At 44.9% G+C, this 23,619-nt stretch overlaps 1 protein-coding gene across 1 annotated transcript in view; it reads left to right on the forward strand.

The window, feature by feature from the left end:
* LOC120715333 overlaps positions 1-23,619 on the forward strand; it is a 70,679-nt gene that overhangs the window by 14,974 nt on the left and 32,086 nt on the right. Inside the window, exons 3-7 of the mRNA XM_040002251.1 lie at positions 13,204-13,542; positions 16,027-16,365; positions 17,640-17,741; positions 19,902-20,228; positions 21,261-21,584. Coding sequence (XP_039858185.1) covers positions 13,204-13,542; positions 16,027-16,365; positions 17,640-17,741; positions 19,902-20,228; positions 21,261-21,584 — 1,431 coding nt within the window. The remainder of the gene's footprint in view (positions 1-13,203; positions 13,543-16,026; positions 16,366-17,639; positions 17,742-19,901; positions 20,229-21,260; positions 21,585-23,619) is intronic.

Below are 23,619 nucleotides of genomic sequence, written 5' to 3' on the forward strand. Positions count from 1 at the left end.
AACTAAACAGAAAGATTCACAAACAGATGGGGAGACACCATAGACAGACAGATACAAACGCAGACTCAGAGGCAGATCGAAAATAACACAGAACTTAAACAATCATCATCTAGAAAATGATAACGAACTAAAAGCGCTGGGTCACCGACCCAGGACCATGACAGTACCCCCCCCTCAAGGGCTGGCACCAGACAGCCCAGCAGAAACAAAAAAACGGACCAAAACAAAACAGAAAACAACCCGACCAGGGCGGGCGGAGGGGGCCCAGGACGGAGGGACAGAGTCCAAAAAAGGCCCAGATGGTCAAGTTCAGGAGGCCCACCATGCGAACAGCAGCGGGGCAGGTCCGGATACCGGCCACGGAGTAGGCAGTGGCGTGGAAACAAGTCCGGGGGCCGACCGTGCGGACGGCAACAGCGGCGTGGAAACAAGTCCGGGGGCCGACCGTGCGGACGGCAACAGCGGCGTGGAAACAAGTCCGGGGGCCGACCGTGCGGACGGCAACAGCGGCGTGGAAACAAGTCCGGGGGCCGGCCACGCGGAAGGCAGTGGCGGCGTTTAGGAGGGCGTCCACTGTGGCGGAGATGCCCAACAAGCGGCCTGGCAGACGACCGACGATGTGGAGGTGGTAGTAGGGGACCTGAAGGCTGCGTGGCCCCTGCAGCCCCAGGCGAAGCGGAGGCTGGACCAGACGAGGCGGAAGCGGAGGCTGGACCAGACGAGGCTGATGAGGACGCTGAAGCTGAAGTTGGACCAGACGAAGCTGACGAGGATGATGAGGATGCGGAGGCTGGACCAGGCGAGGCAGCAGCAGAAGCAGAGGCTGGAGCCGGACCAGGCGAAGCAGCTGATGAGGAGGCTGGAGCCGGACCAGGCGAAGCAGCTGATGAGGAGGCTGGAGCTGGACCAGGCGAAGCAGCTGATGAGGATGCTGGAGCTGGACCAGGCGAAGCAGCTGATGAGGAGGCTGGACCAGACGAGGATGAAGCAGTGGCTGGACCAGGCGAAGCGGATGCTGAAGCAGATGCTGAAACCGGACCAGGCGAGGCCGAAGACACGGGGGCCGAAGACTCTGAGGCCGCAGCAGGCGAGGACGATGAAGCCGCAGCAGGCGAGGATGATGAAGCTGCAGCAGGCGAGGACGATGAGACTGCAGCTGGTGATGAGACTGCAGCTGGTGGCTGGACGGGCTCCTCGGGCCCCCCAGCTGACGAGGCAGGACGCTGGACGGGCTCCTCGGGCCCCCCAGCAAAAACAGTCTCAGAACCAGTGGGCACTGGAGCCCCTGGCACACACAGAACAGGACCAGCAGGTGCGGAGACCTCTGGCAGGGACGCAACAGGACCAGCAGGCACACGGGCCTCTGGCAGGGACGCAACAGGACCAGCAGGCACACGGGCCTCTGGCAGGGACGCAACAGGACCAGCAGGCACACGGGCCTCTGGCAGGGACGCAACAGGACCAGCAGGCACACGGGCCTCTGGCAGGGACAGAACAGGACCAGCAGGCACACGGGCCTCTGGCAAACACATAGCGGCCTGCAGCTGCGCAGAGCATTGACCCTGCTCAGGCAGCGACAACTGGGTGCAGCTTCTTAAACTCCAGGGGTCCAGAGTCTGATGGGGGCTGAAACCCAGCCTCTGGGGAGGCCCTGGAGTGCATCTCAGTCTCAGAACTGGCCAGCCTTTGAGGAATGTTGACATTGTTCTTGGGTTTGTCTCTCTGCTTAGAGTACGGAGTTGTTGAACTGTCCGTTATGGGTTGGACTGACATGGCTTGCTGTACAGGAGGAGTAGGTGAAGGTGATGGCTGAACAGGTGATGGAGCAACTGACACAGGATGCAGGGCTGGTGACTGCTGAACAGGAGGCTGAACTGAGGATAAAGCTAATGATTCTTCTGCTAACCGGGCTACTGACTGGGCCATGGATTGTAACAGGGTTTGTAATAAGTCTGGCTGTGACTGTAATTGAGCTATGGATTGTGAGGCTGAATGTGGCGGAGGTGGCGACTGGGCTTCTGGCCGGGCGGCTAACTGAGCCTCTGGCCGGGCGGCTAACTGAGCCTCTGGCCGGGCGGCTAACTGAGCCTCTGGCCGGGCGGCTAACTGAGCCTCTGGCCGGGCGGCTAACTGAGCCTCTGGCCGGGCGGCTAACTGAGCCTCTGGCCGGGCGGCTAACTGAGCCTCTGGCCGGGCGGCTAACTGAGCTTCTGGCGATAAACAGTTTTTGTCCTGTGCCGTACAGAACATCACCCCTGAGTAAATGGTCCCACAGTTCAGACCAATAATACTGTCCTGTCCACTCACCACAGCTGGCTGCTCGGAAATCCCCAGGTCCGACTGTGGCGAGGAGCGTCGGCAGCGTGAGCGCCGTTTCCCCCTCGAAGGCTGGGTTGACGGGCCGGGCAGAACATCCTCTGTCGGACTGGGCAGTGAAGCATGAGCTGCAGGGTGGGTGGTAGCAGCCGGGGGGTGAAGACGGAGTCCATGCAGAATGAAGTTCTGTGCGAGCGGGTGAAGTGAGCTGAGCAGCCAGGGGAGACCAGAAACCAAGCGCTGTAGCCGATTAGCCACGGCTTGGCGAAATTCTCTCCCCTCGTGCTCCAGCCACGCGTTAATTAATTTGTCCACGGAGTAAACAATGTCCTCCCGGAGCTCCTTGGGCGGGTTGAATGCTGCTGGGTCCATAGTGGCCGGTTCGTACTGTCACGGCTGCCGAGGCGAGCCGTGTGGATTTAGAAGGAGGACCCAAGATGCAGGCAGTGGATGAGATACCGGTGGTTTTATTTACAGAGGTGTAGTGGCAAACAAACAGTGGGGCATAACAAACAACTAAAGAAACCTAAACTGGGAGAACTAAAAATAACAGACCTTGGAGCATATGACAACGGATGATGAATAGCAGAGAGACGCAGACGAGGAACACAGGGTAACAGACTGACACGGAGTTACACAGACTGACACGGAGTTACACAGACTGACACGGAGTTACACAGACTGACACGGAGTTACACAGACTGACACGGAGTTACACAGACTGACACGGAGTTACACAGACTGACACGGAGTTACACAGACTGACACGGAGTTACACAGACAAACCGGCAACAGGCAGGAGAACACACAGGGCTTAAATACACACACCAGTAATCAGGGGATGAGAGACAGGAGGGCAACACAGCTGGGAGGAATCTGGGCTGACGGGACAGGGGAAACGTAAACTGATCACACTCACATACGACACGGACCTTCACAATAAAACAGGAAACTCAGACACATGGAACCAGACAAGACATTGAACTAAACAGAAAGATTCACAAACAGATGGGGAGACACCATAGACAGACAGATACAAACGCAGACTCAGAGGCAGATCGAAAATAACACAGAACTTAAACAATCATCATCTAGAAAATGATAACAAACTAAAAGCGCTGGGTCACCGACCCAGGACCATGACAGGCACCAAGAAGGATGCTTCTTTAGAGCAGTACACTCCATTTAATGGACACTTGACAATATGTATGTATATAGTTTAGAGTTGGATACAGATTTTATCTTTTTGTGGTGTGATTTTTGATTTTTAGAGAATGTTTTGAAATAAAAGTCAAATTGCATTTAACCTGTGCGATTTTTTTATTATAAAAAGAAAAGGTTTTCCACATATGCAAAAAGTGCCCTTTTTTCCCCCTGGAGCACTTGCCCCCCAAAATGTCTGTGCACGCCACTGCAGATTGGTATGGCAGAGCTAGCTAACCATGCTAACGTAGCCTCGTGTCTGCACTGTTTCCGGTCTGAGCCGAGCTCATTCAGCCCTCTGAGCTCCGTTTCTCCGCAGTAAACACAGCACAGGTGCACCTGATCAACGGTGACAACAAACCGGAAATAAACACGGTGATATTTGGAAATGTAAATCTGTCTGTAAGCTCCAGCTGAACAGAAATGTCAAATACAACTTAGTAAACCAGGTGAACAATTAAATAAAAACACTAAAAGGCATAAATATGAAAGAAAGCAAATAATAACAATCAGGAATGTCTGTGAAGGTTCTCAGTCATCCTAGTCTAAGGAGCTTGGAAAGAAAGACTCTGGACATCTTTAAGTTTACTTGAAGACGTTTCACCTCTCATCCGAGAAGCTTTTTCAGTTGTTATGATGATGATAATAATAATAATAATAATAATAATAATAATAAATGTAATTTTTAAAGTTACCATTATATTCAAGGAATTAAAAAAGACAAATGTGGTATAAAAATGTTCTGCTGTTTGAGTCCCAGCTTCATTTGAGTTTTAAAAATGTATTCTCAACAATTATTTACACACGGATCACTATATATATGATCTATTTAACCTTTGGTGCATTAGGGAATTTTAAATAATCAAGTTACTCTTTACTCTCATGAGTATCTGTGAACAATACACAAGAACACAGTGATGCAGGATTTTGACATTTATACCACAGCTGCATCTACTGGGAGGCTGAGGGGAGCACTGGTGGCTGTCAGTATTTTTCAAAATATAATAATGCTTTTGTGTTTGTCTGATTTTCAAAAGAAATACAAAATGATGCTGATTAATAGTTCTGATTATATCCAAAGAATGAGCTGGATCAATGAGTCTGAAAGATCTTCCACTTGATTAAATTTCTCTGTTTTCCATCCATGGAGATCAGGACCCTGGGTCTTTAACTTCATGTCTCACTGGTGGACCCTTAGTCCACCTGTCCAGGGCTGGGTGCTCGGGTGTGTACTGAGTCACTCCCGGCATCTGCTTGGTGTGGCCTGCTGGCTCGTTGCCGAGGCCCCCTGGGGCTTCTGCACTGTGTCTGCTGGCTGACCCCCGTCCAGGGGTCTGCCTTGGTCTTTTCTGAGTAGGTAGTGCGATTCCCCCTGCGGTGAGCCTCTTTGGACTCTCGTACTCTGGGGGCATCTAGATATCTGGGGCCTGCATCTCCTCCATGCCTGCTTCATCTCCTACAGTGGGGGGGGGGGGGGGGGGGGCTATGGCTCCACATACCTACTATTAGACAGTTACATGGTGAAACCGTCTGAACACAAGCGCGCACACACAGGTGCACACACACAGGTGCACACACACGTACTCACAGACACACACTATCTTGGTTGGCTGCTGCCTCTAAACGTATCATGTAGTCCTGTGTGCTGCTCAGTAACATTTAATGTTATCATTTACTGGTACTTGTACATATCTTGGTTGTTGCCACGGTTTCTCTGTTGTTGTTTTGTGTGTGTGTTTTACGCAGGTTTGGAGCAGATCCTCAGTGTTTTTTCTCCATCTCTATTTTTCTCTCCCTCTCCTTCTGTAAACATCTTCACCAGTTTCTTTCTTTTCTTCAGACGCTCTTCTCTGTTCTGATAGTAATAACTCAAAATAAAAAATCCTAATAAATTTCTAATAAAATATGACCATTATAGCCAAAGCAATAATGATGCACTTAGAAAAATAATTCTGTTTTTTTGGCCTTCAGACAATAATTCTCATTCTCGTCCTGTCCTGCTACACTGCCGGACGGGACAGGCAAAAAAAAGAATATAATAATAATAATCAGGGCTGTCAGTGTTAACACATTAAAATGGGCAAATTCACATTAACAAGTTAACACAGATCAATCCGTATAAGGAGTTACTCAGCGTTAACGCATTTAAGCCACATTAACACGTTAATGCCATCATCATGACTAACACAATTAACAATTAATCCATCTGGAGCGCAGACTGACTCAAAATCCCTGAAATGTCTCTGTCACTGCATTTTGGGCAGTTTGTCCAAAGTTTGTCCTTTCTGCAGAAGCCCCCCTGCTGGCTGAGCCCATCCAGGGGTCTGTTTGGTCTTTGCTGAGTGGCTAGTGCGTTAACGTGGGCTAATTCATGTTAACGCGTTAACACTGACAGCCCTAATAATAATACATGTAAAAACCAAACAGTATGTCAGGTTGTTATCCTGGTATTCAGTCTGTGCTGCTCTCACTCAGAGATCAGAGTCCATGTTCAGTAACCACACTGACAGCAAGAGGAGGAAACGATTGGTTTAGTTTAAAAGAACAGTCTGAGCTGTGGATTAAAACAATGAGAAATATATAAGTGAGTCACATATCAAACACAGACCATTAACCTCCTAGGACCTGCCGTCCACATATGTGGACATCACATTTTGGGTTATTTAGACCAAAATACTCAATTTTGCTCTACAAGGGCCTGATATCCACTTACGAGGACATTATACTGCTACTGTTCCATCAAAATTTTAAACGAATTTCCTCATATGTGGCTCCTATTTTTCTTAAAAACAAAAATAAGGTAAAAAAAAATCTGGTAATTCTTTGTTTTTACATTCATCAGGCCCCAATATTCCCAAATATCAAAGAGAAATTAAAAATGCATGCTGTGGAAGAGTTCAGGTCTTAGGAGGTTAAGTGTAATAAGAAGCAGAATAAAAAGCTGAGTGTGAGGGTCAGGCTGCTGTCTCACTGCAGAGGCTTCAGGCTGAATCCTGCTGAGCTCACAGAGTCAGACTCACCTGTGCAGCTTGGACAGGTAAACACATCAGGACATGAGGAGAGTTGGCAAAGTACAGACATTCAGTACTTAAGTCCACAAATAGACTTTGTAGACATAAGTCTATAAATACTACTATTAAAAATACTCTAGTAAAGGTAAAAGTACTGATTCAACTTCTTTACTCAAGTAAAAGTAAAAAAGTACAGGTTCTGAAATGTACTTCAAATAAGAAAGTAAAAAGTAGCTCTTTGAAGGATGTTTGTAAAATATATTTATACTGGGGACACAAGTCTGGTCTAAGTGTTCTGTCAGAGAGACTGCAGCAGTCCAGGAGTTTGTTAATTGTCTTTAATTAAGTCCCACAAAAGATTTGTTTACATGAAAATGTTTGTGAGGCTGAATCTGAGTTCGGTGCAGCCAAACTTGAACTTCTTGTTTTATAGCAAACAGCACGTGTGACTATAAACATGGTTTTCTGGAAACAGAAATGGACAATTTTATAATTAGCAGAGTCATAGATAACTAGGAAAACAATCACAACACATCATCTACTCAACACAAGCAACATCTCACAATGTCCACAAGGGGTCACTGCAGACCCAGAATTGGCTAAATAGCGCATGTCTTACAAGTTGCTAATAGTGAGGCATAAATATGGCAAGCTAGCAACAGTTAAAGGAAACCATAGAAAAGTCCTTTATTCCTCATACTGTGTTCAGTCCTGCATCAGCAGCTTCATTCTTATACAGACCTTTCTACTCTGTGTGTTAAACTGAGCTCTATGTTTGCTACATAGCAGTCAATGAATCCAGTTTTTACACCACAGTTAAGTTAATGTAGTTAAATCTGTGTATTTGTAACTCAAACATTCAGTGTTTTAAACAGAAACCTGACTTTGACATATTTAAGTTGGTATGAACACAGTCAGAGCTGCTGCTGCTTTTATTGTTCTGTTGCTTTTTCAAAGCTTTCTGTGCAAATCAATAGAAATATTTATTGTTGCATCTTAAAGCTGCCAGCACAGCAGCAGCATGAGGAGAAGAGTGTTTGCTCAGGAAATACACGGGTCCCTGAAGAGTTCAAACAGGAAATATTCCTGCATTAAATCTGCAGTTCAATCATCAGCAGATTACTGTCAGTGTCATCTGTCACCAGGCAGGTTTTAACAGGCGCCACATATTATTAGAACACCCTTTTATATTTGGATGATAAACACATTTAGTTGTGTTTGGTCTTTAACTTGTGCTCAGTTTCCACAATGAATTCATGATGGAAATCTCTAATAAACTATCAAAATAGACACTATTTCCCCCAACACACTCTGTCTGTGGCTGGTGCCCCATCCTCTGGTGAGTTGGTGGTTCTTGGTGCTCGGGTGTGTTCTGGCTAATGGCTGCTTGGTGGGGCCTGGCCCCCCTGGCTCTGTCAGGCCCCTGCTTGGGGGTGAGGGGGGCGCTTGTTGGGTTTTTGTTTATTTAGGCAGGTTTGGAGCAGATCCTCAGTGTTTTTCTCTCCCTCTCCTTCTGTAAACTTCCTCACCAATTTCTTTCTTCTTTTTCTTTTCTGTTCTGATTCTAATAACTCAAAATAAAAACTCCTAATAAATGTCTAATAAAATATGACCATTATAGCAAAAGCAGTAATGATGCACTTGGGAAAATCACAACACATGTAAGAAGTAGAAAGTTCAGATATGTGTTTAAAATTGTAGGGAGTAAAAAGTAGTTAGAAAAAAAACTACTCAGGTAAAGTACAGATACCTGAAAATTGTACTTAAGTACTTACTGCTACTTTTCTATGCGTTTGCACCTTTCGTCCACACGTAAACGCCGTTTTGATCACTGAAAACTGAGATTTTTATAACTCAGTTTTTGCTTTTACGTGTTGACGAGGAAAACAGAGATTTAGTCACGCAACGTCAAAGGTGTGCGCCTTTTTTGACGTGCCGCTGTGCGCCACGTTATTGTTTACATGAGATGAATTTCTACAATGGTGGATAAACACAAAATACTGTTGCTGTTAATCTATCTGCAGTTTTACACACGTACATGTACACACACAGTTACTGTCCCTCCATTTACAAAGACGTCAGAGTGAACAGAGTCAACACAGACGCTCTCACAACCTAAATCCAGACGCCACGTCGTTGTCGGTTTTTAATGAATTTAATTTGTATTTAATTTAAATTTATGCATGTTGTATGTATTTGTTCATTCCTAAGTTGTGAGTCTGCAGCAGCCAGAGTGCTGATTTTGGTTATTAACATTTGATGAAGTCACTTAAAAACACAAACACTTTTCAGAAGTACTTCAGCTTTGCATCAAACCTGCTCACTCTTTCCCTCCCAGGCTTCTAGACTCCTGATTGGCCAACATTTCTACACGGCGTGGATTTGACATGTTCTTGACCGTGTTTGACTGCGTTTTTGGCGAGATTTTCTTTACAAACACAAACAGAAAATCTCAGTTTTCCAAAGTAGGTGTGGACGTAGCCTTAGTGTGAGCAGCCAAACATGATGGCAGACTGCCACAGATCACTGCTGAGGAAAGAGGAGGCGTTCAGCTTCCTCATAGTTTCACACCTGCATGAAGCAGCCTCACCCTGACAGCTTCAAATCACTGTGTCAGCTGATCACTTCCTGTCCTGTGATTGGCTGAGCTTCAGGCCTTCTCTCAGTCAAACTGGAAACAGGGATTGAGACAGTGTGAGGGTTTGTGGAGTGCCACAGTGCTGTAATGAATACTGTAGTGGAAGAAGTTCTTTCACACTCTTCATCCTGGAGCTGCTTTATGTCCATGATCTGCATGGAAACACATCTATGGAGAGGAAATCCAGCTGCTGAGGGTCACATCTGCATCATTGTAGCTACAGTGGATGTTTCAGCGTCAGGACTGAAGGCGGAGCTTTGTGCGTGTCAGGGTGAGGCCGCAGCAGCCGCCTCCAACCGGAGCGCTCGAGCGTGAAACTACGAGGAAAGCCGACGTCCTCCTCTTTCCTCAGAAGTGATCTGTGGCCGGCCGGACTTCATTCCACAGATGTGCTTTAACAAAGTGTGAAGCTGAACTCTGAGCTGTGACAGTGAAGCAGTGTGAGAGTGTCAGTAGATGATCAGCAGAGGAAAGTGAAGCTGCTGTGAGCTGATGTCCTGAAGGGCTTTTAAAGAGTCTCTGAGTTTGACAGGAACATGAAGATGTTTGTGGTGTTTGTGATCCTCCTGCACGGTAAGTACACCTTCCTCTCTCTGCTCTCATCATCAGCTTTTCTTTCATCTCTCTCTCTTTGATGTGTTGAAGTGCAGCAGGAGGAGATTTCCATCAAACACTGGATTCTGATTCAGATCAAACTAACAATCCAAAGCAGCAACTTTCAAATCTCTGGATTCTTCTTGGTGGCTTTCAGATGAGCTCATGTTACAATCAGCTGCTGTGTGTGTTGTTGTGTAGCTGAAGCTCGGACTCACATTTCATATGTGACCAAAGGAAACTTGGTTCTGTGTGTGTGTGTGTGTGTGTGTGTGTGTGTGTGTGTGTGTGTGTGTGTGTGTGTGTGTGTGTGTGTGTGTGTGTGTGTGTGTACATTTTTAGACATCTTTATGAGGACAGAAAATTGTCGTGCCACCATTCTTGTGGGGACCAAATGCCTGTCCCCACAAGCTTGAAGGCATGTTTGAGACTCAAAATGTGGTTTTAGTCTCAGGGTTAGAATTAGGTCAGGGTTAGGTTTAGTCATTCACTTTTGATGGTTACAGTCAGCGGCCAGTGAAAGCATTACGTCAATTAGATGCACTCACCAAGGTGTGAGAATATACGTGTGTGTTGTTGTGCAGGTTTGTGCCTTTTTTTTGTTCATCTGACTGAACAGTAATTTCATGAATGGATCACAGACTTCAGGAAACTGTTTGACTCAGTTTGAGTCTGTTTCCTATGTTCAGCCACAGGTCGTTAATGTGTGGTCCAGATTTCAGGTGTGCTGTGACATCTCCACCATAGAATACCTGTCAGATCTGTAGCTGAGTTACAGTATAAGTGGGCACATTAGGTCTCTGGGCTGTAGCTGAGATCATCATATGCTGTGTAGAGACTGTTGTGGTGCTGTGGGCGGGGCCTGAATACTGTCAGCTGGTTTCAGTTGTGCACCTGTGAGATGAAAGATGCTGATCATTAAATCAGAAAATCCTCTCAGTAATGAAAACCAAAGAAAAACAGTTTAATGGTGTTAATGTGTGAAAACCTTCATAAACTCATATTAGAAAATGTGCTGCCAGATTATAACAAATATAACAAATCTGTGCATTTGTGTCAAACTTCAGGATGTGTTATTTTTTTCTTTGACTCCTGCACTCACATCAGTGTTTGTAGGAACTAAGATGTGAGGAAAGGAGTCAAGAATGCATAATTTATGAAATGGTAAAAGCAGGACCAAACCACTCTGAAGTACATGTTGAAAAATGACCAATGTTATTATTTTCCTGCTATAATTAAATAACCCTCAATGCAGTTACTCACTTATATTCACAGTGATGAGAATATAACGGAGTCAAATTGCAACAGCACCTCGTTATCTCACCAGTAGTTACACTGATATTATAATTCAGTACTCTGTAACTCAGTGATTCAGAGTGATCTCACACATGGAGCTCAGCTACAAACTTAAAGTTTATTGACATGACACAACAGGACATCTTTATTAGGATCCTAAACAAATAAAGAGCAAAACGTAACAAAACTCGAAAAGGCAGGCAGGCAGGCAGGCAGAAAGAAAGAAAGAAAGAAAGAAAGAAAGAAAGAAAGAAAGAAAGAAAGAAAGAAAGAAAGAAAGAAAGAAAGAAAGAAAGAAAGAAAGAACACACAGCATGAATGAGGGTAGATCACAACAAGGATGGAAGAAAACACAGGGCTTAAATACACAGAGGGAGCAATCAGGGAACGAGTAACAGGAGGGAAACACAGCTGGGGCAAATCAGGCCTAACGAGACAAGGGGAAGCAAAACCAGATACATTAACATCAGACATGGACCTTCAAAATAAAACAGGAAACATAACACAGGCTGAACTTACAGACACAGACTCACAGGCAGGCACTACAACAGAGGGAACAGAGACGTGGGACCAGGGCAGACAGACACTGACTGGACACGGGGATATAGCAGACAGGGGAGACAGCAACTAAGGATTACACAGAGACATAAACCATAAGAAAGAACTCTAACAAAAACCCAAAGACTAGAAATGATAAATAATATAATAAACTCAAAAACCCTGGGTCAACGACCCAGGCATCCTAACAGGGAGACTTTCAAGTGTCTGTGTTGGTTAATGCTGCTTTAATGACTATATTTGGTGGACTGGACTAAGGAGACTGAAACAATGTTGTGCAAGTTTCTCTTCATCTGCTTTATTACAAATTATTCTTAAACCTTTTTGGAAAATCCAGTTCAACATGGAACTGAACATCAAGCTTTTGGCTCAGATTTAATAACTAAAGGTTCCACCTTAAAGCTGGTGTATTATACTGAAATCTGTGATCATGCATTCTGAATTGTTAGACACTACAACAGGTCATACAGGTAAATGAGTTTCTTTAAAAGGTAACATTGTAACAGCAATTGCAAAGCATCGTCTGCACAGCATCATGATTGAGGGCTGAGCCCCCCTAAAAACCTGGAAACACTGGTGTTACACACAAGTACTGAAAACTCAAACGCCTAAATGATCTCCAAGCGACCTGACCAGTGTCTCCCCAGCAGAGTCGCTCAGAGAGAGAAACAGTGTTGGTGAAGCAGAGGTAAGCAGAGTTGCTCCGACACCTTGCAGATGATCAAACTACGTCAGCACCACCTGATCCCTCTCTGTGTGAGTCGCACAGAGAGATGTTGAAAATAGCAGATCAGCACTAAGCGATGTAGAAAGCTCTTCCTAACATGTAAGCACACATCTCTGCTGTCAGTGGCTATCACCACCCACCACCACCCAGCACATATATGTCACTGTGGTGCTGGATGGAGCAAGATTTACTGACTGTTTCTCTGTAATGCTGATGTGGCGATGATGGGAGGTGCTGTCTGACATTGTGCTGCATGTTTAGATCCACCAGCCACACTGATAGTTAAACGATATAAACACATTTTTATATTTAAAATATCGCTCTACACAAACACTAGGCTGTAGCTGGAGAGGACGATGTGCAGCTGTCAAAGGTCACATTAAGCTGTTGAACCAAAACAAAACCTAATGTTAGCCGTGGCAACAGTTTTTACTATGCAGACATCAGTTAATTCACACATTTACACAGAATCTCAGAGTCAGTCTGACTGAGCTCCTTCATAAGGTGGATTAACTTTAAGGTCTTTGTTCTATTTTCTGCTGCAGTGATGGCTCTGGATGCTTGGATCTGATCTGTTTGAACCACTGATATTTTTTAAAAGGGGGAAACGTAGTGAAAGCTTCACCTGTGGAATAAGAAAAACCTATTTACAATAACAAAACATTTCTATTTGTACAATAAAACAAGACTGTGCTTTGCAGTCTAACAGTTCAGCTCTAATAACATCTGAAGACAGAAGATCTCATTATTGACCTGAGGACAGATGTTTTATGTCCTCTTATATTTGTGTGGACTCCAAACTCTGAAAGCTCTCTGAGTGAACTGATGCAGCGTTCATGTTTCTGTCTCTGTGTCCTCAGTTTCCCAGCATGCCTCTGCTCTGGAGGTGTATGAGGGGGTGGAGTCTGTCCTGCTGCTCTGTCAGGACTCTTCTGTACCTGCGTTTCCCACTCTGATGTGGAGCCGCCATGACCTCGGTCCTCCAATCGTCCACCAGCGTAATGATGCAGGAGATGAACTGAGAGCCCAAAACCAGCGTTACAGGAGAAGAACGTCCATGAAGACGGACTCTCTGAGGACCGGAGACTTCAGCCTCACTCTGAGGAACCCCATCACCTCTGACAGCGGCACCTACACCTGCACCATCACTGCATTTGGAAATGAACGGACACTGACAGCAGTAGAGCTGCAGGTCAAAGGTCAGCAACACACCAAGAAAGACTGTTGACTGTTTAACCTTTGTTGTAGCTGTTTACACAGATGTTCAGGCTCAGCTGTCATCAGACTGTGTGAACAGCTTCAGTCTTCATCGAGGACAAACCTCCACTCTGCTGTTTATCTCCAGACTGAGTTCAGCCTCACTGTTCATAAATGTCCTCACACATTCATAAGAACTAAAGCAGGAGGTCCAAACAGCTTCAGGTGTGAGCAGCACAGAAAGGTCTGACTTACAGAGACACCAAAGACAGCAACAGGAAACAGACGATTATCAGACGTTAGAGACTCTAACCCAACATCCAAACTGTTAACATTAGGTTCTGACGCTGTGGCCATCAAAACTGATCATAATGGCTCCCTATTCTATTCTACTTTATTCTATTCTATTCTATTATTTTCTATTCTATTCTTTTCTATTCTTTGGTGTTCTATTTTGTTCTGTTCAATTTGCTTTTGGTTCTATTTCTGTTTCATTCTATTATTTAGTGTTTGTTTTCTGTTGTATTCTGTTCTTTTCTATTCTATGTTATTTGATTCTGTTCCATTCTATTCTCCATCCATCCATCTTCTTCCGCTTAGCTGGGTCGCGGGGGCAGCAGCCTAAGCAGAGCAGTGCAGCATCTGCTCTATTGCAGCCTCAGCACCAATCTCCCGCTCCTTTCTCCCGTCACTCGTAAAAACAAGACCCCGAGATATTTATATGCACTTGGGGCAAGGACTCGTCCCTGACCCGGAGTGGGCACTCCACCTTTTTCCGGCTGAGGACCATGGCCTCAGATTTGGAGTTGCTGATTCTCATTCCCACCACTTCACAATCGGCTGCAAACCGTTCCAGTGCGAGCTGGAGGCCATCACCCGATGAAGCCAACAGAACCACATCATCTGCGAAAAGCAGAGATAAGAGTTTGAGACCACCCAAGTGAAAGCCCTCCGCCACTTGGCTACGTCTAGAAATTCTGTCCATAAAAATTATGGAAAGAATCGGTGACAAAGGGCAGCCCTGGCGGAGCCCATCACAAGGTTCAAGGTTCAAGGTTCTTTATTTGTCACATGCATAGTTATACAAGTATAACACACAGTGAAATGTAGCCTGACACGCTCCTCGACATGTGCAAAAATTGGGGGGGGTGTAGAGGAAGAACATTATATATATATATACAGACATATAGTATATACACTGGGTGAATGTGCAGTAGTAGCAGCAAGCAGGTGAATTCTGTACATTAATATGAATAGACATCTGACTATTTTACAGGATAGACAATATAAACATATTTAAAATTAAAGGAATTGAAATGTACATTGTTCCTTGGTTTAGTGTCTGGAAGAGAGTCCTGACTCAGTCAATTATAGATGATGTGAGAGGGCGGGTGTGTGTGTTTAGGGCACGGATGGCTTGGGGATAGAAGCTCCTCTTGAGTCTCTCTGTCCTTGCCCGGAAGATGCGGAACCTTCTACCAGATTGCAGAAGTTGGAACAGTTTGTTGCCAGGATGGGACGGGTCCTTCAGCCACCAGGAACGAGTCCAACCTATTGCCGGCTATGTGGACCAAGCTCTTACAACGGTTGTGTAAGGATTGAATGGCCCATAGCAATGAGCCAGACACCCCATACTCCTGGAGCACCCTCCACAGGACACCCCGAGGGACACGGTCGAATGGCTTCTCCAAGTCCACACAACACGTGTAGACTGGATCAGCTCTTTATCCTCTTAAGCTGAAAAGCGCTATACAAATGCAGGCCATTTACCATTTAAGGATACTTGAGGGTGCATGAGAGTTTGCCCAACCAGTTTTCCACGACCAGGACGAAAACCGCATTGTTCCTCCTGTATCCGAGGTTTGACTAACGGACGGACTCTATTCTGTTCTATTCTATTCTGTTGTGTTCTTTTCTATTCTATTTTTCTTCTATTTGGTTCTGTTCTATAAATTTAAATTTTTAAGTTTTAATTTGTGGCATCAGATATTAAATCTGTATATGAAGGAAAATTATGTTTTTTCATATTGTAAATCATCCAATAAAAGCACTGAGGTACCTCATCAAGAAATGACTGCAGGATAAACAGGTTAGCTCACCTTTCTGTGATTAGTTTACAGTAAAGAACAGTGTGTGACTGCTGCACAGCAGCTGTGCTGTTCAGGGTCAGAGTTCACTCACATCAAGTGTAGCAGAGATGACACTTAGATTCATTCACTGTATTTAACCTTTATACCAACTTCCAACCATCTAGTATAAAGACATCATCAAGACAGTTTACTGTATGCAGAAAACGTTTCTCATGTACTAATCAAAGAGCTACTTTGAGTACATTTCAGAACCAGTACTGTAGAAGTTAAATCAGTACTTCAAGTTTTACTGGACTATTCTTAACACACGTATTTGTACTTTTACTTAAGTACAGACTGTCTGTCCTTTTGCTATCTCTGCACACAGCTGATTCATGTGTCTCTGTGTCCTCACAGTGTCCCACCAAGTCTTCACCATGGAGGTGTACGAGGGGGCGGAGTCAGTCCTGCTGCCCTGTCACATCCCGTTTGTATCTGGACCCACCACAGTGGTGTGGAGCCGCTACGACCTCAATCCTCCAACCGTCCACCAGCGTCAGCAGGAAGAGGACGAGCAGACAGATCAAAACCAGCGTTACAGAGACCGAACATCCATGAAGACTGACGCTCTGCAGACTGGAGACTTCAGCCTCACTCTGAGGAAACCCCACATCTTTGACAGCAGCAACTATACCTGCACCATCAGAGTGAGGGGAGAAGAACCCAGACTGACAGATGTTCAGCTGCAGGTCAAAGGTCAGCTGCACACACCAAATCCTAGTTTTTACCATGAGGTTTTCCTGAAGGTGAAGTTACAGCTCATGTTTTCAGTTAGCTTTTAAAAATCTCATTTTCTATTTATAAGACACACATTTTGTTTTGAATATGATGTAAACAGTGAAAGGATTTTCAGGGTTAACAAACTTTTAGTGAGGGTTCTACTTGAAAGGAAAAGCAAAGATGATCTATAAGAAACCAAGTGTTAGATATAGAAGAAGAACTGGTAACTAAATCAGAGATGTGTAGAAATGAAACAGTGATAATTATCACAGTGTTCAGAGAGGGAAAGGACAGATTACTGGAGGTGAGCAGGCAGGATGGAGGTGGAGAGCGGGCAGGCAGGTGGACGAGGAGGCCAGGTGAGTAAATCCAGGAAGCTTGAGATTTGCAGGAGCAGCACTTCTGAGAGACCAAACAGGAGTTATGTGGGACTGTAGGAGTGAGGTTAGGAGGCAACAGAATAACAGGATTACTACTCGAAGCCAGATAACTGAAAGGAAAACACAAGAGATCTTACATTATGGTAGTTTATGATTATGATACTACTATGATATCCACAACTTGATTTTGTTTTTCCAAGGTAAAGTTTTTGTTGTATGCCTGGTAGCTGGAGTACAACAAGATCTGATCTGTGGGTATCATCTATATCACCCCTGCCTCTCCGCGTGAAAGGGTTTTCTCTAAAACTGAAGAGGTTATCACCAAAAACCATCTGAGGCGAGCAGAGTGGAAAAGTATTTCTTAATAAAAATGATCAATGCCACCATCACCCAGTATATTTGAGCACAGTCACTGCCCATCATTTGAAAACACTGCAACAGCTTTAACATAAACATGTTGGATTTGACTGAAATCATACTGACTGAAGTATTTTTGACATTGATGGAATTTTATGTCTTAGACTCACACATTGATCAATAATAGATTAGATGAATTAACCAGTCACAGCTGTGAGAAGCAAACCCCGGCCACAGTAGCTCCGCCCACAGGTACACCTGCTAACTGTAGGGAAATAAAAAAGAGGAAAACAAACAGAAACCCAGCCACACCCTCCCATTATAGAGCGACTAGAACAAGAGTTATTCAGACTGATGTGTTCAGTGTGCTCTGATGTTTGGGTGGAGGTATTTTCTGACTGATTTTATTCTTTAACCAGTGAAACTCTTCAATGAGCAGCAGACCTGATACAGCTCAGACTGGTTCACAATAATCGTGTCCATGTAAACCTCGTTCTGTTCTTGTTCTCACAGAGCCATACACTTTCCCAGCTGAGGCCTGGGTGATCCTGGCTGTCCTGGCCATCGCCGCCATTGTGGGTCTTGGAGTATATTTATGGAAACTCTTCTACAGAGGTGTGTGTGTGTGTGTGTGTGTGTGTGTGTGCGTGCGTGCGTGTGTCTTAAAATAACTAAAGTCTCTGACAGTGTTCTACTTCATTTCTGAGGTTATTCCAGTGACCTCTGTGATAATAATCAGGTAGTTTAGGTTGATGTGTTCAGTGAAGGTTTCAGCCTTTCAGCCTCATAGCATCAAAATAATTGTATAATTCTCCTGCTTGTAAGTCAGAGTTACCATATGGTAATGTGACATGGTATTTACAACAGAACAATAACAAAATAAGCAGCCTTCTGTTTAAAACGTTGTTTTAATGGTAAGAGTTCCTCCCTGGAAGCTCTTGGTGTCATTTCCTCATTTATAAACTCCCTATCTAAGCTCATAGTACATCTTCCGTCCATCCATCCGTCCGTCCGTCCATCCGTCCATCCATCCATCCATCCATTTCTGCTGCTTATCCAGGACTCTTGGTGGTGGCAGCAGTCTAAGTATAGAAGCCCAGATCTCCCCACAGCCGCCTCCAGCTGCTCATCCAGGTTTAAGCTGAGGTGTTCGCAGCCCAGCTGAGAGATGTAATTTCTCCAGGTCTGCCACAGGGTAGCAGGTAGGACATCCCCAGCACACTTCACCCGGCAGGCATCCACCTCAGCTGGCTCCAACATCTTTGTTTTCATGGTCAGCTCTCTCTTCATCATGATGGACCGATGCAGAGTCCGCATTACTGCAGAGCCCCAATCCATCGGTCATCCCCTCTCAGATGTGATGAAGCCAATAGAACCACTTTTTCCTCAAAAACCAGACGAGATCCTGAGGCCACCAAAGTGAAAGAAAAAGTTATGAACAGGCAGCCCCGGCAAAGTTCATCACCCACCAGGAACAACTCCGACTTATGGCCAGCGATGTGGACCAAACTCTCACTGTGGTTGTACAGGGACTGAGTGGTTTGCAGCACCCCCACAGGATCTCTACGGAAAACCCCCAAGTTGACAAGATACAACACACCCACCCCTGCCCACTGCCTGAGGGCAAGTCCAGTGTGAAAAGAGCCCCTCTCCAGTAAACTGGTTCCACAGCCCAAGGTATGTGTTCAGGTGAGACTGATTATATCTAGTCAGCATCTCCCAACCTCAGGCATTAGCTCAGGCTCTTTCCTTACCAGAGAGGCGACGTTCATGCCACAAGAGTCGGCCTGAGTAGTCAATTAATGGATTGCCACCTGATCCCTATGGCATCTCTGACGGGTGGTGAGCCTACAGGAGGACAAGCTCATATTGTGTCACCAGGTGTTCTCCAGTCCTGGCTCCAGGGTGCTGCCCTGATGAACTTATCCCAGGCAGGGTAAACTGATCCCTTGGTTTTTTGTCATTGTAGGTCAAGCACATTTGCATAAACTTACTTTTTTACAAACACTAAAATCCCAGTTAGAGATTAGTTTGTTATTTTGTGTACATCTTCAGTCAGTTGTGAATGATAAAGCAGAATCACAGTAAGAAAGATGTAGGCTACAGATTTAATCCTGACCTGATAATAACTCAGTGATGTACACACTGTCTCCATCTTTACCATCTGATCCATATTTTTATCTGAATTTTCTGTCGTCTATATTTTATCCCTGTCAGGTTACAGATGAATGAGTAGGTTTTAAAATAAAATGTAAAATTAGAATTCCTGCTTCATGTCAAATAATTCAAATGTCTTTCCAGTGAGAAATAACAAAGACATCGTGGTGCACGTTGGTGAAAATACCCAAATTCAGAATTTGATGGTTGCAACATACTCACCAAATGTTGGGGCAGAGGCATATTTACCATTGTGTTAGATCACCTTTGCTTTTAATGACAGTTTGTAATCACTTGATGATGATGCAGCCCACCCATGGATATACCTACATACCATCAAAGCGTTTGCGTGTTTATAACAATCTGGATGTTTCTTTCAATCAGAGAACCAGGCTTAAACGTGGACTCATCTGACCACACACATGGTTTAACAGTCATTTGGTCCACTTGAGATGAGCTTGGGTTCAGTTTTTCTGCATAGAGTTGATGTATGGCTTCCTCTTTATGTCACTTTATACAATTAAGGAGAGAAAATTGTTCCATTTCAATTTGTAACATTTTGAACTCTGCTGCTGCTGCTGTCCGTACAGCTCATGTTGTGCTTTGTTGTCCTCTCAGTCCCCCCCGTGGAGGTGGATTCAGGGGTGGAGTCTGTCCAGCTGCCCTGCAAAACCACACTTCACCTGCCTGAAGACGCTAAAGTGGAGTGGAAGGACAGCGGTTATAAAAAGGTTCACGTGTATAAGAACGGCTCTGACCAACCTGAAGAACAGCACCATGATTACAGAGACCGAACGAAGATGAATGAAGACCTGCTGAGAACTGGAGACCTCAGTCTGACCCTGAAACAGCCCACAGATGGAGAAGGAGGCATCTACACCTGCACCGTCTACAGCAGGGAGAGAAAAATCCTGATGAAGAAGGAAGTGGTGCTACAGGTCAGAGGTCAGTGATTAACAACTAAGTGGAAACATTCATCTGCTTAAAAAAGATATTTACATGTTTAAATGGAAGAAGCATTTCTAGAAACTTCCAACATTTTTTAAGAACTCAGCCCAACTTAAAATGTACAAACTGAACCTGCTCAATAGTGCACAAGTTCTTCAATTACAATAGATTTATACTGAGTGCCGACACTAAATACAGTCGTAGTGTAGAATGGTACTTTTTGCAGTCATATGCATTATGTGATTGGATAATTACAGCTGTTAAGAATTTTAAATGCAGTGGAACCCCGACTTACGAAATTAATTCGTTCCCGAGGGTCTTTCGTAAGTCGAAGCACCCATCGCGCCTTTTGAGTGAATGATAGGCTATAGGCTAATTGCTAACTGCAACAACAATACGTCGTTCAAGTGGAACAGCGAAGCGCAAGTACGAAAGCCAAGGGGTTGTCACATGATTCGGAAGGCATTATGGGCATTGTAGGCTCAGCCAATCAGAGACAGTGGATTTCGTTACTCGGGCATTTTGCCGTAACATAGGCAGAAATATTTTCGTTAAGTGCCTTTGTAACTTGAATTTTTCGTTAAATGAGGTATTCGTAAGTCGGGGTTCCACTGTACTTATATAATTTTAAAATACTGGTATAAAGTAGGGTAGAGTAGAAATGCTAAATGGACTGGTTCTTATATCGCGCTTTTCTTAACTAACCATCCACACACATTTATACTGGATGCATCGCAGAACAACATTGGGTTAGTACCGTGCCCAAGGATAGTAGGTATGCATACTGGAGCAGACTGGGATCAAACCACCAACCTTCCAGTTAGTAGGTGACCTGCTCTACCATCTGTGCCACCTCTGCATTAAAGTTATTAAAGTATGAATAGATTAAACATGTACTCAAGTACATGTACTCCTCGTGGTCCTTTTCATGATGTCGTCCAGTGACATTGATGGTGTTGGGTGGGGGCACCACAAATTTTTTTTTTTTACATTCTCCTCCTGCAAAAACACTTCCTCTCTGTCTCTCAGTCCGTCAGGTGGAGGTGGATTCAGGGGTGGAGTCTGTCCAGCTGCCCTTCACCAAAGTTCACCTGCCTAAAGATGCTAAAGTGGAGTGGAAGGACATGAAAAACAGGAAGGTCCACGTGTATGAGAACGGCTCTGACTGGCCTGAAGAACAGCACCAGGATTACAGAGGCCGAACAGCAATGAAGCAAAACCTGCTGAAAACTGGAGACCTCAGTCTGACCCTGAAATACCCCACAGATGGAGACAACTCCACCTACACCTGCACCGTCTACAACAAGAGGAAGAAGATCCTGATGAAGAAAGAAGTGAGGCTGAAAGTCACAGGTCAGTGCTGTAGATACTGCTGTTTTGTTCTGTTGCTGTTTTCCAACCAAATTAGCAAGAACTTCTCTCAGCAGCGTTTGAGGAAGCTAAAAGGTTCCTCCAAACTTTTTTTGTTTTCTGACCTGAAAAGATCATTCAGATTATTCTGCTGAGTTACCCAGCAAGTGGGCCGCCTCAGAGACTCACACGATCGACAGTCTACAGTTCCCTGTAGTTCCCCACTGTAAAATGTAGGTCACATGTTGGCCCACAGCACAGCACAGTGCACACACGGTACATTAACCAACACCAAAAGGTCAAAGAAGAAGAGGAAAAAAAGCTACTTTGTAGACTCTCAGCTTTCATTAGAGAGCATCTGTGTGAGCCGTGAGACCAGTTTTCCCGTGATTCACTCGCGTACGTCAGTTTGAAGAGGAAAAAGAACTCCACGGGACTCCGATGTGAAAAGATGTAACAAAAAATTTATTCCACGGTTTTTGCATCTTACAGGAGTGGTCAGGTTTAACTTATCCTCAACAAAATAACCTACTACGGTAGGAAAACCGTGTGGCTCTGTTCTACCCTGCTGCCCCGTATATCTTATGCTGTGTTAACTCTTTTTCTCTCACTCCCCTCTCCCACACCGCATGCACTAATTTGCATACATCCGTGATGCCCTGATATGTACTATAAACACGAGTCTGTAAGGCACATGTATTCATGGTACTACGTAACCTAGTTCCACCATAAACATGCATCTATTTCCTAAAATTATTAATTACACAAACAAGCTTAACAACAGCGAAATATAAATACTAAACATATGAACTATCTTAACTTGGCTCCCACATACCGGCCCCTAATTGTGACTCTATTACACAATTACCAAATTACACTTGTGGAGCCAAAGTACACAAACTTCAGTCTCTGCAGTTGATTACTTCAGTCCGATTCCTGCAGAAGGCAAATCTTCGTAATGGGCCTGTCCAGTACACTCGTCTTGGTTTTGATCCTAACCTGCCGCACCATTCCAGCCTTGTCTGAGATAGTATGGACTACTTTCCCTGTAATCCAAGAATTGCGTGGGGCTGTATCGTCAACAATAAGCACAATGTCTCCAACTAAAAAGTTGCGAGATGGACGGGTCCACCTTTGCCTCTCTTGAAGTTGCGGCAAATATTCCCTTGCCCATCGTTTCCAGAATATTTCCGACATGTATTGCACTTGCTTCCATCTTCTTCTTGCGTAGAGATCTTGCCTGTCGAACAATCCGGGAGGAAGAGATGGTTTGTTCCTGAGCAGCAACAGGTGATTGGGAGTGAGTACTTCCAGATCATTTGGATCACTGGACGCTTTGGTTATTGGCCGACTGTTAATAACGGCCTCCGCCTCACACAGAAGTGTATGCAGGCCCTCTTCATCCAGTGTCTGCAGCCTCAAGGTAACGTTTAGGATTTTCTTCACTGACTTGATCAATCTCTCCCAAACCCCTCCATGATGGGGTCCTGAGGGAGGATTGAACGTCCACTGAATGCCTTGTTGTTTTAGGTGGTCTTCAATTTTGGACACATTCCATTCAGCAATGGCTCTTTTAAGTTCACGCTCTGCACCAATGAAGTTAGTTCCATTGTCAGAACAAAGGGTCTTTATCTGGCCTCGTCTGGCTATGAAGCGACGGAGAGCATGGATGAAGGAATCTTCTGTGTCCAGCGAGGCTGCCATTTCCAAGTGTATTGCACGAGTAGTTAGGCAGGTGAAAATGACTCCATACCTCTTCACCGTACTTCGACCACGTTTGATCTCGAACGGACCAAAGTAGTCCACTCCGCAGTTAGTAAATGGAGGGTCATCTGGCAGAACTCTGTCTCGGGGTAGGTCGGCCATTTGCTGCTGTCCTGCAACTCCATGCTCACGCCGACAGGCAATACACCTAGCGAGTATTTTTTGTACTGCAGAGTTGGCACCGGGTACCCAAAACTTTGTTCTCAACTTGGAGATAACATGATTGCGACCACTATGAGCCAAGTTCTCATGTATTTCTCTGAGGATAAACTTC

This window comes from Simochromis diagramma, unplaced genomic scaffold (assembly GCF_900408965.1).
Source record: "Simochromis diagramma unplaced genomic scaffold, fSimDia1.1 OVJJ01000432.1, whole genome shotgun sequence".
Lineage (NCBI taxonomy): Eukaryota > Metazoa > Chordata > Actinopteri > Cichliformes > Cichlidae > Simochromis > Simochromis diagramma.